The sequence below is a fragment of the Embiotoca jacksoni genome, unplaced genomic scaffold, assembly GCF_022577435.1.
Source record: "Embiotoca jacksoni isolate LCO1_2020_lvr unplaced genomic scaffold, fEmbJac1.0.p SCAF_67, whole genome shotgun sequence".
Lineage (NCBI taxonomy): Eukaryota > Metazoa > Chordata > Actinopteri > Embiotocidae > Embiotoca > Embiotoca jacksoni.
In genome coordinates this window covers 229,193-252,219 of record NW_027185422.1, presented here as the reverse complement: position 1 = coordinate 252,219, position 23,027 = coordinate 229,193, and the positions used below count along the sequence as shown (strand labels likewise).

The window sequence follows — 23,027 nt, the reverse complement described above, 5'->3', positions numbered from 1 at the left end:
GTTTTATTAAATTATCTAGTTATATTTGTATTGTTGCAGTATAGATTTTGTTTGTTTGTTTGTTTTATTAAATGATCGTTATATTTTTATTGTTGCAGTATATATTCTGTTTGTTTGTTTGTTTTATTAAATGATCTAGTTATATTTTTATTGTTGCAGTATATATTTTGTTTGTTTGTTTGTTTTATTAAATGATCGTTATATTTTTATTGTTGCAGTACATATTTTGTTTGTTTGTTTGTTTTATTAAATTATCTAGTTATATTTGTATTTTTGCAGTATATATTCTGTTTGTTTGTTTGTTTTATTAAATGATCTAGTTATATTTTTATTGTTGCAGTATATATTCTGTTTGTTTGTTTGTTTTATTAAATGATCTAGTTATATTTTTATTGTTGCAGTATATATTTTGTTTGTTTGTTTGTTTTATTAAATGATCGTTATATTTTTATTGTTGCAGTACATATTTTGTTTGTTTGTTTGTTTTATTAAATGATCGTTATATTTTTATTGTTGCAGTATATATTCTGTTTGTTTGTTTGTTTTATTAAATGATCTAGTTATATTTTTATTGTTGCAGTATATATTTTGTTTGTTTTATTAAATGATCTCGTTATATATATATTTTTATTCTTATTATTTTGGTCGGGTTTATTTGGGCCGTGCCGTGTTTATTTCAATAACTGATGTGTGTGTATGTAGAGGAGTTTTAGTTTGCGAGAGATGCCCCCTTCCCCCCACCCCCGCACCGCGCAAGCGCCCGGGACCGTGCGGGAATGGTCGGTCCGCGAACTGGGGGTTGGACCGCTCCGAGCGAAACACAGCAAAAGAGTTTTAAATGTCCGCCATGTTGTCCATGGCGCACTGAACCAACGCTAGGGAGCGGAGCGTCGGAAAAAAACAGTCCGAGAGAGAGCGACCGAGATCCGGGCCTTCCCCCGGCTCCGCTGGCGACGCCCTAAAAACAAGCTACAACCATTCGAACGTTAGAACAGAGATTAACCGCCCAGAACCATCCATGAACGCGCCACTCGGCACCGTTGTGAATATTAGGACATCGGACAGATTTAAATCGCATCTCGAAGTGTGAAAATGAGTAAATTGTCGTTTCGTGCGCGGGCGCTGGACGCGTCCAAGCCGCTGCCCGTCTTCCGCTGTGAGGATTTACCCGACCTACACGAATATGCATCAATTAACCGGGCGGTGCCGCAGATGCCGACGGGGATGGAGAAAGAAGAGGAATCGGTATGCTTTAACCGTTTGACATTTTTTGAAAATATACGCTTTCGTTTTATTTATTTTTTAAAGATCACAGGCGTCCCTCTTTTTTTTTCTCTCTGCGCAAGCTTTCACAAAATGGCCGCCAATTTTTTTTCCTCAAACAGAAACACGACGGATTCGTGTCGTAAACGGCACTTCGGCGGGAACCGGGCTGATGTTCGGGTACGGCGGGGACGCCCCGGGGCAGTATTGGATCAAATTGCTCGGTTTGACCGGCACATTTGTGTGCGAGGTGATTTTCTGAGTACAAAGGAGTCATGTGACTTGAGCGATGCCGACATTTTGTGTCTCGCCTGTCAGGACCGGGGGGGGGAAGGGGGGAGGAGGGGGCGGCTTGTGTTGGCGTAATTGCAGCCGACCAGAGCAAGGGGGCGCTAGAGCGGCTTCACATGAGGGCATCTGCAGCCACGAGCAGACAGAAATGTCAACACTGGAGAAGACGGTCCTGGCCGTCTCGTGTGGACACCGTTTGTGTGTTTGAGCTCCTTTGAGTTTGTGTTGTTAGAAACAAGGTTCCGTTGAGTTCTCTCCAGATGATCCAGATGTTCCTGGAGGGTTGTGATCAAACAGTTTCATGCAGCTGTCGGCTCAGTTATTGCAACAACTATACAACCATTGTTTGAACATTTATCATCGCTAACCTGCAGAGGTTTCTCAATATAACAAGCCTGTGTTGGAAAGCAAGTCACGAGTTGTGCTGTAACAAACACTGTTGACATTAAATCTTTTATTTAAAATGTGAAATTAACCATCTAAAAAAGCAGCTGTATATAATCAGGTGGTTTTGTTGTTGTTGTTGTTGTTTTTTAGCATTTAAGGGCTGTTTCTGGATGCTGCAGCCACTGAGACACAGTCTGCATCCCACTGGGGTGCTGTGATTTATCTGTAGGGGGGTCGATGAATATGGGCTCCGGAGGCTCGGTGTGGGAGGCTCGGTGTCGGAGGCTCGGTGTCGGAGGCTCGGTGTGGGAGGCTCGGTGTGGGAGGCTCGGTGTCGGAGGCTCGGTGTGGGAGGCTCGGTGTCGGAGGCTCGGTGTGGGAGGCTCGGTGTCGGAGGCTCGGTGTGGGAGGCTCGGTGTGGGAGGCTCGGTGTCGGAGGCTCGGTGTCGGAGGCTCGGTGTCGGAGGCTCGGTGTGGGAGGCTCGGTGTGGGAGGCTCGGTGTCGGAGGCTCGGTGTCGGAGGCTCGGTGTGGGAGGCTCGGTGTCGGAGGCTCGGTGTGGGAGGCTCGGTGTGGGAGGCTCGGTGTCGGAGGCTCGGTGTCGGAGGCTCGGTGTGGGAGGCTCGGTGTCGGAGGCTCGGTGTCGGAGGCTCGGTGTCAGGGGTTCACTGTGTCAGATGGCACAGCAGGCTGGCAGACCAGCACGTGGAGGAGATGGAGGGGGGGTGGGGGGGCGGTCACTTCAAAGTCTGCTCAGCTGGAGGGCTCTGTTATGTAACAGTCATATTGTCATAAGAGGAAGGCCGATGCCAGCCGCTCCGCATTTGGAGATGAATTTCTGTGATGCTTTTGTTTTTGTTGTTACTCATTGTTGATCTGTGCTGCTGGATGTTGTTTGCAGGACGTTCCTGAAAGCATCCTGGAAACAGGTGTCTCATCTTTTTCTGCATGTTTACACATTGAGAACCACCACCAAAGAAAACATGCACCGCTTTTTTTTACCCACTGAGCGGCCTGCAAGGTGAACCTGTGGCGTTACCTGTCCCCTCCACCCCCCTCCACCCCCTCCCCCACCCATCCATCAGTGCTGCTCCCTGAACTGTTTAAGTCTCACTTTTTCCTCTGTTGCTGTCGGACTCGAAAGTCGTATCGCTGTCAAACATGTGTTTTTTGTAATTTTCACATGTTTTTTGCGCCTCCCCCCTCCCCCCCCCCCCCTTCCTCCCCCAGCACATGCTGCCTCTGTTTGTTTTGGTTCCAGACGCTTTGTGTTTAGTCCGGGTGAAAGTGAGGTCAGTGTCTGCGGCCCTGCTGCAGCCTGGTGGGAACCCACAGGCATCTGTTGTGTTTGTCCTCGATGCCAGATCTTGTACACACACACACACACACACACACACACACACACACACACACACACACACACACACATCCTGGCGGGCCACCAGTTTCTCACGTGTGCTCTTGCTGGATGGGAATGTGGAGCATGTCACCTGTCCAAAGTCTCTTGCAGGCGCGCTGGGATAGTGAAAGTGTCCAGTCAGTGTCCTGTTGACAGTTTTGTTGTGGTGTGACGTGCGGGGGGAGGGGGGGATTTAACCAGGGTGGTTCTTTTCCGGGTCCGACTCCACGGTGAGTCTGCCGACTCGGGAAGCCTCAGTCGGAAAAGACTCCTTCAGGATGACTCGTGAATTTATGTAATTTTCCGGTGTGTTTTGATTGCGCTGCATTATTGCACAACTGTGAGCTGACACAGACTTTATTTTATTTTTCCACCATTATTAATCTGCTGGATGGAAAATTCCTCAGTTCATCGTCTGTAACTTGAATGTAAACCTCCTACTGTCCCACAGCGCGCACGGAAAACTGCTTTTACCCATCCCTCGACAGCCCCACCAGACGTCCCACCCCCACACACATTCCCCCGCCGGCTGTCCATCACATTAAGTGGCATTTACAGTGTCTGGGACGGTAGCTGTCAGGAGGCGAGACCGGAGGAGGAGGAGGAGGAGGAGGAGGAGGCTGGCTCGCTCAGCAGACCTGACAGTGATCGATGTGGTCATTTTAGAAGGCTATTTCTGGACTCGTGTGTGTGTGTGTGTGTGTGTGTGCGTGTGTGTGTGTGTGTGTGTGTGTGTGTGTGTGTGTGTGTGTGTGTGTGTGTGTGTGTGTGTGTGTGTGTGCGTGTGTGTGTGCGTGTGTGTGTGTGTGTGTGTGTGTGTGTGTGTGTGTGTGTGTGTGTGTGCGTGCCTGTTTAATGCTCTGTAGTCGGACCGTTCACCCCCGTCTGACTCGTATTGGTCGAAGGTCAACAAACACGTTGTATGATCGGGGTTTTTGGCAGCCGGTATTGTTTTTCGCTTGAGGCCGTTTAATATGAAGGTTTTGGGTTATTTCACCGTTTGGCGGGAGTCTGATAGGAACATGGATGGTTATGGCAGGTGTACAGGAACAGGTGTCTCTTCGTCTGAGGGAGCATCCTCATTTTCAGAGCAGATTTAACCACAGTAAATGTAAAATATAATCGCCGGCCTCGAGGAAGACGGGCTGCGGAGGTGTTAACGACCGCGATGCTCAGGGAAACCATAAAATAAGATTTAATGCTGAAGTCTGCAAAAACATTAGGGGATGAAAGTTTACTTTCCCAACATCCTTTTATTACATTTTTGCTGTAAAATGTGAAATGACAACCAGTAATAATTCAGTGTAATTGTTTTTCTCATTCACCACATTGCAGTGCAAATGAAAGACGTGACTTTCTCATGTTTTGGACACTATATTCAGTAAAGCAGTTTCCTCTAATAAGCGTTGCCTTATTTACGTGGCATTTCTGAAACGTCGGTCAGAAATGATGCTTTGCGGTCTCGGCTGGTGGATAGAAGCTGTTTTCCTCCTCGTCGGTAGAATATAAGCGAGTACTGACTGCAGCAGAGCGGCGCTTTGTGTCTTCAAGGTCTCGGCGAAGGCGTCGAGGACCCTCTGCTTTAAAACCCCGTGGAACTGCAACGTTTCCTCATTAGAGGAGAAAACTGCTTCATTTTCCGCCGTGTTTATGTTTTGTTTTTGTTTTTTTGCTGTGAGTTGTTGGTAGAAGCTGCACACTTTAATAATGATAATCCTGCTGTAGTTTTATTCTTCGTTATTGTTCAAAATCCTCCGTGTGGAAGACGGCTCGGTGTTGATGGAACATGTCGTTAACCAGAGACATCAATTAATCTCATCAAGTGTTTTTTTTATGAGTCTTCTTGCTGACGGAGTCGTGCCGGCTTCACCTACATGTTTATATTGTTTTATAACGGAGACAGTTAAGACTTCATATCAGACCTCTTAAACACCTGTAATGGTTTAAAGTCTGAGGAAACGCAGCTTTGATAGGAGACTAAGTCAGAACGCTTAGAGTCTGCAGAGAGACAACAGAAGTTTGGCAGATGTCAGATTTTTTTTACTATATTTATACCAAGATATTAATGCATTTAATACAAAATCTGCTGTATCATGGTGTAAATTGAAATCACGACACCACAAATCAAACCTCTGTCGGAAAAGTACCAGCTTTCATTTGTTAGGAGTGGATTTAAAAGTGTGTTGGACGCCCGGAGGTGACGCCCAGTCGGCGTGAAGACCCACGTTCCCTGGACAGGAAGCAGAGACGTCTTCAGTGTTTGGCCGAGTGTCAACATGTGTTATTTCTCTGAATCTGAATGAAGCCGTCTGATACTTCCTCCTCTGTAACCATGACTACAACTGATTGTTTTGGCAGCAGGCAGTCACTTGTTGTTGTTGTTTTTTTTTTTTGTAATGGATCAGTGTTCTCTCGCAGTGTCACATTCATTCTTTTGAGCTCACACACACACACACACACACACACACACACACACACACACACACACACACACACACACACACACACACACACACACACACACACACAAGCGTAGTGGGGGGGAGACTATAAACACACCTTTCTCTCCAGAGAGCTGCTGTACGAGCCGGCAGCATGCTGCCTTGTTGACAGACTGCCTGGCCGTGGCTCGCCGCCCAGCCTCCGGGCCAAAAGGCTGCACTACTATTACTGACTGTTCACACAAGCAGCCCGCCAGGAAACCAACCAGCCGGTCGGCACAGCAACTGCAGGTTGATAATCCTCAATGACTACAGTCTGGAGATGACGGTGATTGGGTGGCGGTTCAGATTCCCATCCAGCTCCCACTGCCTCAGTAGTTTCCTGCTTTTAGGATTTAAATCTTGTGAACTAAAAGATTGAGTCAGAGGCTGGTTGTTTTGTAATATGGTTCCATTATCAGGTCGTGCTAAACCGACCCTTTACTATCGCTGTTCCAGCCAATCAGGAACCAGCAGTGATGTCACCCGTCGGTTCGTGAGCGTTATGAATCCTCCAGTTCAGATTCTGTCCGTCACCATCTTGCTAGTTCAGAGCAGGAAGTGACCATATTTGGACGAGCTGGGGGAGGAGCCAGCAGTGGATCTGACCGATCTGATCGGAAACCTGACGATACTACGTCCCGCCCACCGATAGCTGTAACCTGACTGCACCACAGGCCTGTCAATCAAACAGACACGCCCCCAAAAACAGGTCTTCTTGAATCTTCTTTTCTAATGAATGAGGGATTATTTTCAGATGGACCTCCAGAAAACTAATAAGAAGGAGTGACTTTAGCTAACAACACCGAGATAACTGATGGACACATTTTATTCACTTTGGATTTGATGAGAGAAGTTGAATGGGAGTCTATGGAGCCGGAGGCTTTTTGGAGCCGACCTCTAGTGGCACTCGCTGGTATTGCAGCTGAAGACACTTCTGGATCAGAACCATTTTACAGACCTGGAAGCTACGAACTCTTTTATATTCAGTCTGTGGTTCCATCCAGACGTGTGCGCTGTGCAATCAGAAATATCTCCGTCCTCCTGTTCATCTTTTATCTACTCATCTTTTGTCCGTAGCCTCCAGCTGTGATTTGATTCGCTGCCACTGCTTGATTGGTGTGTGTGTGTGTGTGTGTGTGTGTGTGTGTGTGTGTGTGTGTGTGTGTGTGTGTGTGTGTGTGTGTTTTATTATTGCTGGCTCAAATCTCCCAAGATACTTCTGAACGTCTACAAATGCCAGTTACAGAGTCCAAAGGCGGCGTCTCGTTCAATCCTTCGTCATCTGGAAACAAAAAGCTCCCACGCAGCAAAAAAACGCAATATAACAACTCTCATTTGATGATAACAGAAACACAAACACGCGTTATTGTCGGGGACTCCGCCGTAGTATCGACTTTACTGATCCTCCAAGCGGTGATCGTATCGCCTCTCTGATTACAACCGTCTGAAAACAGCCCCGTTGGTTCCCGGCTGTTTGCTGTTGTCACGAGATCTTGATGCCAAATGTTCCCCTCATTGTTTAGGAAGATAATCATCTGCTTCCTCCTGCAGCAGGTTTACAAAGAGTACGTCTGCATGAGTCAGCGTGTTGCGACAAACTACACCGCAGATCATGTTGCAGCTTTGTTCACAAACGTCCAACAAATCGGTGTGAAGGAGTTTGTGACTGTTTCTGCTTCTTTTCTTCTTCTTTTTTAGAGGAGCTGTTTGTAAAACGGTGACGGCACAACAACAAGTAAATATCAAAGTTTAAAAGATGGCTGCTGATGTTGGGAGAGAAAAGGAAATCACACGCAGGAGTTGGAACTTTCCTGCAGACATTTTTTGAAATAATTGAAGCTGCAGCAGCACTCGGAGGATGCTTCAGATGCTTCATTCATTCCCCGCTAACTGATGAGTAACGTGCACCAACTGTTAAGCAGGCCAATCCAGTGCTGTTTGGCTGTGGCTTTTTTAAATTTTTTATTATTATATTGATATTTGATCCATGCTGAGCAGCAGAAAAACCAACTTGTCAGCGTTATTATTGAGAAACTAGAAGCAAACTCTGTTTCTAAAGTACCTCAAACACAGTTTGGCATTTCTGTAGCTCACTTTCTTTTTACCACGATGTTCATACATCTGCATTAAGCTCATATTTAAGCAATATTACACGAGAGGCTTTGCTTTAACGTCATTATTGGCACCGACTGAATAATGGCAACACGTGGGGTGAAAACTTGAACTGGAAAAACAATCGGTAGACTGATGCAACGTGTGCAGTGTTTACTACTCCCGGAAGTAGCCCGACCCTTAGCAACCACCTAGCAACAGAGAGATCAAACTCAATAAATACAGCACATAGAAGCACTAAACTGCTCAGTCTGGTTGGAGCAAAGATATCTGATGAACAAAGATATCCATGGACTCGTGTGTTTTTAACATTTTAGCACCGTGTCATGTTAAAACAAAAAAACGGTCTATCCGTGGTGTTACGGTACGGGTGCTCAGAGCGACCAAAAAGGACCAAAGGAGACCCGACTTCACCAAATGGGTCATTTAATAGACCTATAACAAGTAGAAACTACATTATATTACATACTGTATGAAATTCAGTTCTAATTCTATATTCCCATTGAGGAGGTGGAGTGATATTTCTAGTGACGAGCAGGGTGGGATGTCATGATGATTTGTTCCAAATGTTCAGTTGACCAATCAGATCGCTGCATCAGAACTACTTGTATAACGTTCAATATGTCAACCTGACTTGATTTATGCTGCTTGGATGCTTCGAGAGTGATTTCCTGACAAATGAATTTTCTTTTAATGGTGAATTAAATGCGAGTTGAGGAAGACTGCAGAAAATCACACAGATTTTGAAATCTTTTTATTATTATTATTATTATTATTATTATTATTATTATTATTGCCCTCCAATCCTGTGAAGGAACTTTTTAACGTGTTTGCTTACCTCGACAGTTTAAAGGGAAAGGCTTCTGTTTGGAGATCAGGCGTCTCACCTGTCTCTTGTGTCTGCAGGAACACCATCTCCAGCGGGCCATCTCGGCGCAGCAGGTCTATGGCGAGAAGCGGGACAACATGGTCATCCCGGTTCCCGAGGCGGAGAGCAACATCACCTACTACGACTCCCTCTACCCCGGAGACTATAAGATGCCAAAGCAGCTAATTCACCTACAGCGTGAGTGCAACACATACGATGCAGAGACGGTGGCCGTGGCTGTCGTGTGTTGGTCGGAGTCGCAGAGTTTGCCAGCTGGTCCTGGTTCAGTAACGACATCGTGAGGAAATGAATGTGTGAGATTAGTTCAGTAACCGCGTCTGGTGTTGCAACTGCTCGCTGCGACTGTTCCTCAAAAGAAAAAGCAATTTGCTGCTAAAATCAGAGTCTGTTCTCAGCCGGCAGCTCGACTGACAAATGTTTCTTTGTCCTGTCAAATAGAAGTTTTCTCAGAGGGCGAAAAAGAAAATTAACTTCAGATCAGTTTTAGCACCTGAAAGTTGAAGGCTCGTACGAGAATATGGTTTGACACGTTTAATCGCTAAACTAAACTATGATGTTGTCTTCATTTTTTGGTTGATTCTGGAGGTTTCTTCTGTTAAAAGAGAGTTTTTCCTTCTGTTGGAGGTTTCTTTCTGTTAAAAGAGAGTTTTTCCTTCTGTTGGAGGTTTCTTCTTTTAAAAGAGAGTTTTTCCTTCTGTTGGAGGTTTCTTTCTTTTAAAAGAGAGTTTTTCCTTCTGTTGGAGGTTTCTTCTGTTAAGAGAGTTTTTCCTTCTGTTGGAGGTTTCTTTCTTTTAAAAGAGAGTTTTTCCTTCTGTTGGAGGTTTCTTTCTTTTAAAAGAGAGTTTTTCCTTCTGTTGGAGGTTTCTTCTTTTAAAAGAGAGTTTTTCCTTCTGTTGGAGGTTTCTTCTGTTAAGAGAGTTTTTCCTTCTGTTGGAGGTTTCTTCTTTTAAAAGAGAGTTTTTCCTTCTGTTGGAGGTTTCTTCTGTTAAAAGAGAGTTTTTCCTTCTGTTGGAGGTTTCTTTCTGTTAAAAGAGAGTTTTTCCTTCTGTTGGAGGTTTCTTCTGTTAAAAGAGAGTTTTTCCTTCTGTTGGAGGTTTCTTTCTTTTAAAAGAGAGTTTTTCCTTCTGTTGGAGGTTTCTTTCTTTTAAAAGAGAGTTTTTCCTTCTGTTGGAGGTTTCTTCTGTTAAAAGAGAGTTTTTCCTTCTGTTGGAGGTTTCTTTCTTTTAAAAGAGAGTTTTTCCTTCTGTTGGAGGTTTCTTTCTTTTAAAAGAGAGTTTTTCCTTCTGTTGGAGGTTTCTTCCTGTTAAGAGTTTTTCCTTGCTTCTGTTTCTCTGTATAATCCTCAAGTTCTGTTACAAGGACCTTAATTTGTTAAATGCCATGAAATAATCTGTTGTGATTTGGTTCTATTTAAATAGAATTGAATTAAAGTTCTGTGTACACAAAGATGCTGAATTTTACAATTTCAAAACTTCCAGAATTACCCGGATGATAGTGAGCTCACCGATTTACTCATTAATAACATAGTTCACTTTCTCAGAATAAAACTGATGAATGATGGCCGCTGATGATATGCTGCAGGCTGCGAGTTTTTCAGAGTCTCAAAAGAGATGCAAGACGATGGTCTGAAGAACTCCAAGGATGGAGACGGACTGGAAAACTGGAATATATTCACACCAGACTGATGTTCAGTTTGCATTATGATCTTTCATGAGCACATTCATGCAAAGTTAAAGAAGCTGTCAGATGTGTCGGGTCTGTCTGTACCCTGAGACTGTCTAGAACTAAACACATTTCGGAGGGTAGACCTGCGTCGGGTGTTGCGACCCTCCCTCGTGGTTCTCCTCTCCACCAGGTGTTGGATGCCGCACCGTTTTTGGGGGCCTTAAAATGGAATTTAATTCACTCACAGCCACATTTTAAATGTCATTTAAAGAGGAACAGATGGTAGAGTAAGTTACAACTCTACAAACCCCCCTGAACAACCGAACGCTCTCCCACACAATGTTTACTGTTCATTAGCTGCAGCCCGTCTCCAGGCAGTCCTTCACTGAGGGGGCAAATCTGTTGTAATGAAGCTTAATAATCATCCAGTGCATCCCCGACCTTCATGTCCAACATCTGCTCCTCCGACCGTCCTCTTAAATCCCTCTTTTATTCTGTCAGTCCTGTGTGGAGTCATATTTTCTGCACGTGTTTGGGGTTTTATCTTGTTCTGAAATAATACGACCTGCTATTAAACCCTCCCATTCGCTCCGCTGTTTCATTTAATAGGTTTACATTCAGCTTTTTGCAGTACAGTAAACACTCGGGAGCCTTTTTAACTCGGTGGGACTCAGACATAAGCTGCTCGGGAGTCGTAGGTGGTTTTCCGTAGTGTGAGAGAGTTTTCCGGCGGTCGTGTTTGAACTCCTGCAGCGTCCTCGGGGTGTTGAACAATGAGGAGTCTTCAGTCGTCCGTGTCGCGGCGTGTTGAGTAAGCAGTTTTCTCGACCCTCCCGTTTCCCTCGGCTGTCCGTCACCTTCACGCTGCAGATCAGAGCCGGCTGGCTCATCGCTGACGGCTGAGAAATCAAACCATCTGCTGCGTTTCCAGCAGCCACACAAAAGCACAAACTCTGTTTACAGTTTAGCTTTCACAGAAAACTATTTATAAAGCATGTCGTCAGCTGACACCATAAATGTGTTTCTTTGTTTGAAACGTGTTTGAGCTTCTGGACGTATCACCAAGCAGCCATCTGCATTGAGCCAACATTAACACTGTCTTTATCAACTAACCACTTCTTTATCCGTCTGTGTGCATTTGGTTTTATGGGACTTGAAACTGTATTTTCTGCTCTGGTTTCATGGATGAAAGTGAGATTGTGTCGTTGCATCTCCTGCAGTAACTGAATGTTAGAGTTCACGGAGTCATTTCAGAGTGATGATTAAGCGCTGAGGTCTTCTGAACTTCGCAAAGTGTTTTGTAAAAGCCTTTTAGTCGTTTTCAGACCCGAGAAGCTGAGTTTTGACTTCTTCTTTTTTTCTCACCTGCAGCTTTCAGCTTGGACACGGAGCAGCCGGACTACGACCTGGACTCGGAGGACGACGCCTTCGTCAACAAGCTGAAAAAGAAGATGGAGATCAGCTTCCTGCAGTTTGAGGAGATGATCGACAGGCTGGAGAAAGGCAGCGGCCAGCAGGTGAGCACCGTTTATCTCCACACCTGAAACACGATGCACAATGAGCTCTGATGCAGAATAACAGTCACTATTTGAATAGTCAGTTCTTCCAGGATTTCACTTGAGTTTTTGTGATTGTTGCGATCAAATATGTTTGATTTTGTGGCATATTTAAAAAAAAAAAAAAAAAAAAAAATCATGATGAATTTGTGGAGTTTTAAGTGATTTTTTTTTTTTTTTTTTTGGGGGGGGGGGGTAAAATTGCAGGCATTAAAGCAAGTTCAGAAAGAAAGAAAGAAACTTTTTTTTTTTTTTTTTTTTTTTTTTTTTTTTTTTTTTAAAGCACTGTGATAAATGTGTCATCACAGAAATATTTTGGTTCTAATCTGTTTTTATGTATTTATTGAATTTAGAGAATCACGGGACTAAAAGTTACAAAAATAAATCCTAAAAACTGCTAAAAGGTCCTAAAAGCTGCGTATGTCTCCAGAACAGACCGTCTGTGACTGGAATATAGAAACAAGGACGACATCAGCTGTCAAAATAAGAGCTTTAGATGCTGTTTAATTCATGTTCATTCAACACATAGACCTGCTGGATGAAACAAACAAAGAGACGTCTCTGACAACTGGACGTGTGGAGAAAACTCATTTAACATCCAGTAATATGGAATCACTTCCTTTGATCACAAACATTTAATCACATCGTTTTATTGTGAAGAACACATTTCAAAACAAATCACAAATCCTGTCGCTTCTGAGTTTTCAGCTTGTTTTATTTTCCTCCGATGAACAGAGTTTTATTTGGTGATGAAAACAGGAGCAGACTCTTTCTGACTGTAAATGAGAAGTTATTTGTGTTAATGGAGTGAGTTTTGTCTGAAAATATTTATTTTATGTCGTTAATACTTTCATCACAGATTATGATAATGATGGTTTTTTTTGTGGTAAAATCACAGGAATTATTGTGATCACAAATGGGAACTCTAATTTAAAACCATTGATGCTATGACCGTGAACCTCCTCGCTGCTGCGTCCTTCATTAATCCAAACCTAACTCCTCCTCACCTCCTGCAGCTCGTGAGTCTCCCGGAGGCCAAGCTGCTGCTGAAGGAGGACGACGAGCTCATCAAGGAGGTCTTCGACTACTGGAGCCGCAAGAGGAAAAACAGCAAAGCCAACTGTCTCATCCCCAACGTGAAGCAGGAGAAACGGGACGGCTCCAGCACCGGCGACCCGTACGTAGCCTTCCGGCGCCGCACCGAGAAGATGCAGACCAGGAAGGTCAGTGGTTTTTACCTGTGGTCTGTCTGAAGCTTGATCTGATCTCCATCAGCTCGCTGCGCTGTAAACACTCAGCAACGATCGTGTTCATTCATCCTGCAGCAGTCCAATGTGTGAGATCTCTTGTGCATTTAGATTATTACTCTGTCTGCTCTGCTGAATCTTTGAAATGTTTGGAGACATAAAAAAAACACTTTCCTAACCTACAAAAAGGGTTTAATAACTCATCAGACCTCACTTCTTTAAAAATAAAGTCTTCGTTTATCACTAATTCATTATTTAGTGGCATTCTGTGGACGAATGAGTCCGTGACATCGTTTCTCCTCTCGGCCCTCATGTGAAGGACGTATGTGCCACCATGTGGTCATTTGATGAACTTAGTGTTGATGGTAACTTTTAATATCTCTGGAGTTTGTTTACTTTTCTGCAAACAACTTTATGAATGTTCGGCGTCGTCATAGAAACTCTCCAGGATGTTTATTTCCACATTTAAGCCACATAAATCAGATAGTTACTTTTCAAAACATTGACGTGGTTCGTCTGAAGTTACGCAGCATGTCACGTGTTCTTATTATTGTGTGTATTTCATAATGATTTTATATTTTCCTTCGACGCTCAGAACCGCAAGAACGACGAGGCGTCCTACGAGAAGATGCTGAAGCTGCGGCGCGACCTGAGCCGAGCCGTCACCATCCTGGAGATGATCAAGAGGAGGGAGAAGAGCAAGAGAGAGCTGCTGCACCTCACACTGGAGATCTTCGAGAAGAGGTATGATACACACACACACACACACACACACACACACACACACACACACACACACACACACACACACACAGTTTGACTAACCGTCTCTTCTCTCTCCCAGAAACGTGATGTCGGACTTCGGCGGCGAGGTGATGGCGGAGGTTCTGGCCGAGCGGGCGATGGTGAGGCCGCAGATCATCCCGCTGGTCCCGCTCACCAACCAGTACCGGCACCAGGACCACATGGACCTCAAGGACTACAAGTCCAAGGTGAGGACTCCAAACTTTACGTTCACGATCTTTCAGCCTCTATAAACACGAATATTTTAGTGTTATGGTTTTAAAAAGGAAATAAAATGAAGTTTGATGAAGTGTCTCCTGCGTTCTCCTCCCAGCCCGAGAAGACGGAGGTTCCCCGGCAGAAGAGGAAGTATGAGAAGAAGCAGAAGGTGCTGCCTCTGTCGTCGGGCACCCCCCACCACCCCGGTCCGGTCGTCTTCAACGCCAAGGACCTGAACCAGTACGACTTCCCCAGCTCGGACGACGAGCCCTTCTCCCAGGTACGCAACGCCGAGCTGTACGTCACCTTATTTTTTTCTATTATTATTATTTCTTGAAAAAGTGATTCTGAAATTCGCTGGCAAACTAGAGGAAGTTGCTGAGCAGGAGAGGAAGTTCTGCTCCGAACAGACAAGACTGAATATATTTCCTTGGCTGCATTTTATTTCACCAGAATTTAGTGTCACGACAGCGTTTTTATCCGCGTGTCTTTTCACTGTTTGGAAACCTTCTGGGATTTTTGTATTTTTCGTCGCAGCTCTAAACTACAAAACCACATGGTTGAAATATATTTAAAGCAGGCTCACTCGTGCTATAAATTCTGACCTCTGACCTCTCCGTCCACAGCTGCACTCAGGCTCCTCAGAGGCGGAGGAGGAGAACGACCCGGACGGAGCCTACGCCTTTCGCAGGAAGGCCGGCTGCCAGTACTACGCCGTAAGACGCTTTATTACAGAGCACATTAATTCTTTCTTTTTTTTACTTATTTATTGAACTTGCAGATAAAAGTTACAAAAAAACAGACGTGTGTGTGTGTATAAAATATATTTTAGCGCAGTAATATCTAATCACTTCCTTCTGTTATAAGAAGCATTTAGTGAGATCATTAATGTTTTGGTTTCCTCCAGAGTTTTATTTGATGATGAAAACAGCAGCAGAGTCTTTCTGTTATTTGTGTTAATGAAGCCGGTTCTGTTTGAACAGATTTACTTTCTGCCGTTAATACTTTCAGCACAGCTTCTGATCACAAAGTTTTTTTTTAGGAAAAGCTGCAGGAATTCAAAAACATTTTAAGCTCCCACAAATATCGCTGAGTTTGTTTAAATTTACTTTTATTTTTCCGATCTGAGGTTTCAGGTTTTTAGTTTCAGTCAACTGCAGCACATTTGAGTAGATTTGAGTCCAATGAGCGGCGGCGCTGACGTTGTGGTCCGTCTCCAGGCTCGTCCGGACCGGCTGGGCGGCTGGCCGTGGTGCGCTCCCTGGGACGGCGGCGTGGCCGAAGCTCGTTTCCGCTACAGTCTCACCACGCTCACGGTGCCGCGGCGCTGCCTGGGCATGGCCCGGCGCCGCGTGGGACGAGGCGGCAGGTCGGTGAACGTTCTCGTTTTTAATTTTTTTTATTTACATCGGCGCTGTAGACGACCTCTGACCCCTCTCCTCGTCCCTCAGGGTGCTGCTGGACCGGGCCTACACGGACTGCGACAACGTTTTCCACGGACTGGATCCGGAGACGCTCCACCTGCCTCCTCCCTCCTCTCCTCCTCTTCCTCCTCCTCCGACTCCTCCTACAACTACTTCACGCTCACCGGCCACCGACAAGATCGCCAGTACCTCAGAAACGAATACCTCGGACAGAAGTTCCTCCTCCCTCCCCCCCTGCTCCTCCCCCTCGTCCACGGACCTCAGTCAGATACTGTTGAATATAAAGTCGTGCCGCTGGAGGCACTTCAGACCACGGACACTACCACTACACGAGCTGGACCACGCCCACCCGCTGTTCAGGAGGCTGAGCCGAGGCCTGAGGCGCCCGGTCTCCGCCTCCACCGCCGGGGGGCCGCCGTTCGGCTGCCAGCGCCCGGGCAGGGCCGTCCCTGCGCCCCCACCCGCTGCTGGTAAGTGTCAGGTTCAAACAAGCGTCGGGTTTCTGTTTCATTATTTGTCTGTTTGGGGTTTTGGAGCGTTTCTGCTTTTTCCTGCAGCCACACCAGCTCATTTTAAAGGCTCTTTAAAGTTCCCTCATTTACACACTTTGGTTCTCAGTCCGAGTGGATCCGGCCGAGGAAGTCCTTTTATTTGTCCGGGTGGTGAGAGCTTCATCAAAGGGGAACAAGTCTTTCCTCTGGAGGATCACGGGTTGTTTTTCAAACTGTCTGGATTATAGAAGAAATAATGGCTGCTGAGTTTGAGAAGAATTTCTTGAATACGAGCAGCCTGAAAAACTCCAAATGATCCGTTTGACATGAAACGACAAGTAAAGTGTAAATATGTGAACGTTTTCAGCTTCCTTGTTTTTCCTGGATCGCGTCGCTCCCGTTTCCTGCTCGGACCGCTTTAATTGCCGGACCGGCGTCGGTTCTGAAGCTGCGTCTTGTGAAGGTTTTGTGTTTCAGCTGTAGCTCAGCAGCCTCCCATCCGCTTCATTAAAGCTGGATTTCAAACATTAATGATGAGCTGCTCACAGTCTGCAGACACGGAGCGGCGTGAAGCGCTCAACACGGACCGAACCGGCGCTGCTGAAGGTTTTAATGCGCATGAAGAATTTAATTCAGATGTAATGAACAAAAGATCCTTTAAGAAATGTGTCTGACAGCTAAAACCAGACGAGGAGGACGAGCGATGAAGAGTCTCTGGGAGCTCGTGAAGTCGTAGGAAGAAGCCAATCGATGTTTCACACGAGGCGCCAGAACGAAATCTGATTACTGGAGTAATCAGATTACTGTTGACAGATGTTTACATGCAGCTCTGCAAAAACAAAACAACAACATCCAAAACTGTTTAAAGTTTTCTACAAACTGAAGTTGAAAGTTGTCGCGAAGTTTCATGTAATTACGCTGAAACAAAAAACACAACCGAAGAGGGAAAGTAATGTAGAGGACGAGTTCAAATATGAAACAATGTGCAGGTGAGTGCTCTGATATCTACAGGTGTGAATGATTAATATCAATATATGGAGACCAGCTTTTATGTTTAAAATGAATCTGAACTTCAAAATGTTTTTGGGTCAGAAACTGTGTTGACTTTTACCTCAAACGGTGTTTCAGATGTTCGACTGTCTCCGTGTGTTTTTGCGTGGCGTGAATTATTCCCGGTGTGTGCACACGCGTGTGCTGCGTCCGTGTCCGCCTCCCAGATCCGTAACCCAACTGTTGTCGCTCTCAGCTTTCACAGCCGAACAGTACCAGCAGCATCAGGAGCAGCTGGCCCTGATGCAGAAGCAGCAGCTGGAGCAGATCCAGCTGCAACAGCAAGCCAACAGCAACGCCACTGCCAACAGCACACAGGTGAGTCTGCGGGTCGCCACGGTTACGCTCTCCTTATGTGTCCCCGCCCTCCGTAACCCGACTTCCTCCCTCTCTCCCCCCCCGACAGGGCCTGGCGAATACGTTGGACCAGGCCAGCGCTCAGTTTGCCGCCTCGGCCCTCGTCACCGCCGACCAACTGCTGGCTCTAAAAACCAAGGAGGAGCTAGCCCTGGGAGGCGGAGTCAACGGCGTCCTCTCCCCCTCAGGTAGGACGGCTCCGTCATCTGTGAAGACGACCACCGTCACAGCGATCCTTATTAAATAAAGTTTGATTATTCAGGAAACATCTTTACCGATTTATTTTGAAAAATACAGTTAACAAAATAAAAGCGCGTGGATTTAACGTCCTGCGTCGCAGCGACTCTGAAACTAAGCGAGCAGACAGAGTGAAGTAATTCCAGCTGTTCGCCCCCACGATGGCGCCGATAAGAGAATAAAGCAGCCCGATCAGAACCTGCAGCAGCGACCCGCCGACACCGTTCAAACAAACGTTTGGTTTCAGGTGAAAACGGGACCGAGCGTCTCCGAGCTGAAGCTCAAAAGTTTAGTTTTCTTTGTGGCGCCGCAGAAAATTATGAACGACCTTCAGCAGCACTTTAAAGAGTATTTATATACTCAGCAGCTTCTTCTGAAGGACGCCGACTCTTATTCTGAAAAACAAGCTGCTTCCTTTCTCTACTTTTAATAAAAGAAGAAAAACAAAAGTTCACATTTCAGGATTTTTCTCCAATTAAAATCTTGCATCCCCCCCCCCCCCCCTCACCACCACCACCACCACCACCCACCCCTCCTCCTTTCGACCCCTCAGGTGTCTACAAGGGCTTGCACCTCTCAAGCACAGCGTCCCCATCCCCCGCCGCCCCGGCTCCGCCCACCACTGCCCCGACACCCGCCTCGCTCCACCCCTCCTGCACCACCAGCTCCACCTCCGCCACCAGTAACAACAACGGCACCACGCACCCCGCCAACGCCGCCGCCACTCAGGTCCTGCTGGGGAACAACAACAACAGCCTCCGTCTGGGAGTTCCCGCCGCCAAGCGCATCCACGCCCCCCGGACGCTGAGCGCCACCATGTCGACATCCGCCTTAAAGCTCGCCCACGCGGCAACCGCCAACTGTCAGAAACCCAAGGTCACGACGACCTCGCCGCTGGACATCGTGCCCAGGTGGGAACAACACTAGCAGCTCACAGGAAGGCTTTTATTCTGAAAACCTAAAACCGTAACCTTCGTGTAAATGGACTCGTTTAAAGTGAATCTTTTTTTATTTTTCTTCATTGATGCGATTGTTGTTTTTATTGGTTTAAAACGCAGCTCTTTGTTGGTTTCTTTAACTCGCAGCCGTATCGATCGTAGAAGAGAAAACAGGAAGTGACGATTAAGGTCCTTAAACGCAGCATCGGAGTGTTTTAGAACAAAGATGTTTCACGTGTAAAGAGAGTTATCAGCTAAAATACACCTTCAGTTTGAGTTTGTCCGTCCTGCTTTATCGGTTTGTTTTTACTCCCAAAAGAGTGGACAGATGTTTACTTCAGCAGCTGGAAGACGATAAATAGGACTTAAATCTCGAAGGTGTTTTTGTCTTAGGACAGTTTTTGTTTGTTTGTTTTGCGTGGACCAGTTTCACACTTTTCGTAAACTACTTTGACTTCTCGCTTCCTCGTCGGGTCAAAGCAGACGTTAGCAGCGTAGCGCTTTTTAGCGTTTATATTCTCGCTGGCACTTTGCTCTCGTTAGTTTTTTTGTTTCATTTCACCGTTTGCTTTTTTAAACGGCCTCATTTAAAACTCTCCGCTCCGTAAAAAGCCAGAAACAGAAGCTGGTAAACTCTCGTCAAGTTCATGTTTTTAGTTTTTTATAGACACATTAGAACGTTAAATCTGGTGCTAACGGCTAACGGCGTGTTTCCATGTCTTCTCTTCCCCTTCAGGGAGAACCACGAACAAGACAAGCCGGCACTGAGCAGCCTATCGGAGAACACAGTGGCCATGGAGGTCACGTAGCCGCTGGCACGCAGAGCGGAGGAACCTGACTCCTCCTCCTCCTCCTCCTTGTTGTCGTCGTCGTCGTTGTTGTCGTCGTCGTCGTCGTTGTTGTTTTTTTTGTTTTTGTTTGTTTTTTTTAGGTGCTATGCATCGTTTCGTTAGTCGTGAATGCAAAGTGGTGGTGGACTGAGCACGGCAAGGCTGGGTTTCCACGGCAACCGTTTTGGGACTTAATTGCAATGCTCGTCTCGTACAATTTTATTTTTTATTTTCCCCCCCCTCCCCCCCCTCCTCCCCCCACCACCACCACAAACACACACACTCACTCTCTCTCTCACACACACACACACACACACACACACACACACACACACACACACACACACCTCCCTATTTGTTACTGTTAATAAGAGATCGTCTGTAAATTCTTAATATGGCAATTATATGTACAGTACTGCATATTTGTAATACCCCCCATCCCCCCCATTCTTGTATATAACATTACTTGAATACAGAATTGTTCATTTGTGATGTTTTGCACTTGAGATATTACAAAAAAAACATTTTAAAAAAAATTCAAAATTAAAAAGAAAACGACAAACTGCAACTGGTGCGAGAGAAATGTGTCATCACATCGCAGCCTGCTGTTTGATCTATTTATTGTGCCGTGTTTACAGACGTTTATCCCCCCCTCCCCCCCACGTTCATGTCATTACTTTTTTTTTTTAATCTTTTTTTTCATCACTTTTTTTTAATACACTGAACCCGTCACCGGCTCCCCGTGCTGTAGTCAGTGTTAAGATGGATTTAAAAACAACGTTTTTTGGGGGGAATGTCGTGAACATGGCCGTTTCCGTGGAGCGTTTCTTCCACCATGTTGTCGTGGAAACGCGCGTCGACGCGGACGGTGTTTTTGTTTGTCGGCATCAGCGTGTCGGTGGGTTGAATCCGTCTCCACGCAGCTCTTCCATACGTATATTATTCCTGAGACAAGTAACAAAACAAAACGGGGATGAAGACTTTCCCAGAAGACGTTGCTGCTTCTGATGTATCTAAGCACTATTATAATTCTTCCTTTTTTTTTTTTTTATTGATTGATGCTGCTTTTATATGATTTTTTTTTTTTGGTGTCTGGTTTGCACCTGATGGCCGTATTTACTTTTTTTTAATTTTTTTTTTATAATCCACCACCTCCTTATAATTTTTTTTTTTTTTTTTTTTTAAACAAAATATTTTTATATCTCCCCATTTTTTTTTTTTTTTTTTTTGTTTTTTTTTGTTAAATTTCCTCACAAAAGACTTCATTCTTTTGTTACTTGTTGATCTTTAAAAAAAAATAAAAACTATAAGGGAGTAAAAAAAAAAAAAAAAAATGCAGTAACTGTCATTTATTATCATTCCAGCTTCTCTGTAATAAGGAAGACGACTTGTATTAATTGGGGGGAAAAGAAAAGACAGTTTTCTCGTTTAATTTAAAAAAGCAACTCCAGAAAGGCTGAAAGGCCACGAACCAACCACGCGTTATTATCGGGTGCCTTCATTTGGGGAAAAAGAAAAAAACCCTAAAAAAATAAATAAACAAAAAACAACTTGCTCTCTTCTGTGAAGAGTTTGGTACTGAACAAGGCTACTTGTAGTTTTTCTTTGTCTGTACCACAATCCCATATCGCCCATTCCAGTGGCCCGGTCCATTCATGAACTTGTTTTGTTTTTGTAGACCCTTCCAACACACACACACACACACTCACACACACACACACACACACACACACACACACACTCACACACACACACACACACACACACACACACACACACTCACACACACACACACACACACACAGGAAAGACTCCAAATCCTCTTGAATTGTCACAATGAAATAAAAATCCAGGGCATTATGTGTCGACCAGCACGTCTCGTTTGTTTCTGTCTTTTAATTCACGGTTTCTTCACTTCTGATGAGCTGCTGTTAATGTTAACATGATCAGCTGTTTTTATTGATCCTTTATTGTCACATAAATATACATTTACAGTGGTACACAACATCTATACAGACTCAACGAAATGTCCCCAAAGAGAAAAAAACATGATCTCAAAGCCGGTTTAGTATTCAAGATAGATCAAAGCTATTTAATATAAATTGATCAAAGTCATCTAAACTAAATCCACTTCGACTTCCTGCTTTCTAAAACTCACGTCTCCAAAAACTAAATCATCAAACTGCACAAATGTCCAGTTTTCACTGATCAACAGTAATTACTTCCTTTTCTTGGAGTTCAAGGTTTCATCTCATTAAACAGCAACACAGCCTGTTTGCTTTTTTAACATTTAACGAAGAGATAATTAACATTTTGAAGTATTAAATTCACCCTTTAAACTAGTCAAAGAAAAATGTGACCAAATTTCTTTTGAATGCCAAAATTCATCCAACGGCGTGTTGAGCCGAGACGTCGAGGCCTCGAGGTGATGACGCGGGAAAAAGGCCGAATGATTCTGGCGGGAAAACGGAGCCGACGGACGGAAAAATGCAATTTACATGATAAATGCATTTAAACGTGACGCCAGTTTGTATTATGATGATGTGATGACTTAAGAACTGGAAGCAGGAGCTGGAAAGCTGCTTTGAAAAAAAGCTGCTCCGTCTTTAAAAAAACGAGTAATGAAAACGTGAAAGACGGCGAGCTGCAAGACGAGGAAATAGAGAGAAGCTTTGTAAGGAAACAAAAAGATGAGTTTAGCCAGAGGAGAGGTGGCGGCACGAAGAGAGGCCGGCGGCACGAAGAGAGGCCGGCGGCACGAAGAGAGGCCGGCGGCACGAAGTGGCACGAAGAGAGGCCGGCGGCACGAAGAGAGGCCGGTGGCCGGCGGTGGACTCGATTGAGTTTTTCATTGTGTCAGTGGAAACCATCCGAGGTGGAGGCGGGGCCTCGTTTCTCGGCGCTCACGTTCCCGGCGGTTTCCTCCGGAGGGCGGCGGGTCGGATTATCGGCCTGCGGTGTGACGGCGAGATGTGTTCATGTAAACCTGTTAATTCAAGGTGTTCGAGATGAAAGAGAGACGGGGAGAGTTTATTAATTATGGATGAAGCAATTTATCCTCTCTGTGTGTGTGTGTGTGTTTTTATATCCTAGTGGGGACTTAAACCTGAATACTTACTTTCGGGGACACGTGTCAACGTGGGGACAAACATCGAAGGTTGACTTTGCTTTTTTTGAGGGTTAGTTAGATTCGTTCATCTCTGATCAGACTACATGAATAATTTCCAGCGTCAGACCCGAATATGAACATCTGGAACGAAGCTCTGTGTGCGTTGTATGTGACATCACCGGAGAACAGTGACCACAAGTTCAGCATGTCAGAAGTTTTGTTTTTGTCCTCGTTTGATTCGTCCTACAAAAAACAGCTAACCTCAAAGTTAACGACGCTAACGAAGCTAACGGCCCTC

The 23,027-nt window shown here is 45.1% G+C and overlaps 1 protein-coding gene across 1 annotated transcript; it reads left to right on the top strand.

Annotated features, from left to right (window-relative positions):
- Nucleotides 1-797: 797 nt before the first annotated feature.
- On the top strand, nucleotides 798-21,480 carry epc1b (enhancer of polycomb homolog 1 (Drosophila) b). The gene is made up of 14 exons (XM_069175404.1): nucleotides 798-1,245; nucleotides 8,841-9,000; nucleotides 11,860-12,005; nucleotides 13,061-13,267; nucleotides 13,887-14,035; nucleotides 14,136-14,283; nucleotides 14,409-14,573; nucleotides 14,920-15,009; nucleotides 15,514-15,662; nucleotides 15,745-16,187; nucleotides 17,455-17,576; nucleotides 17,665-17,803; nucleotides 18,406-18,763; nucleotides 19,527-21,480. The coding sequence occupies exons 1-14, from the start codon at nucleotides 1,093-1,095 to the stop codon at nucleotides 19,597-19,599; spliced, it is 2,502 nt and encodes an 833-aa protein (XP_069031505.1). The 5' UTR covers nucleotides 798-1,092; the 3' UTR covers nucleotides 19,600-21,480.
- The last annotated feature ends 1,547 nt before the right edge of the window (nucleotides 21,481-23,027 follow it).

Coding starts and splice junctions, on each gene's coding strand:
- epc1b (XM_069175404.1), top strand. CDS start 1,093: ATGAGTAAATTGTCGTTTCGTGCGCGGGCGCTGGACGCGTCCAAGCCG. Junction 1,246..8,840: donor TGGAGAAAGAAGAGGAATCG/GTATGCTTTAAC, acceptor TTGTGTCTGCAG/GAACACCATCTCCAGCGGGC. Junction 15,663..15,744: donor CGCGTGGGACGAGGCGGCAG/GTCGGTGAACGT, acceptor CTCGTCCCTCAG/GGTGCTGCTGGACCGGGCCT.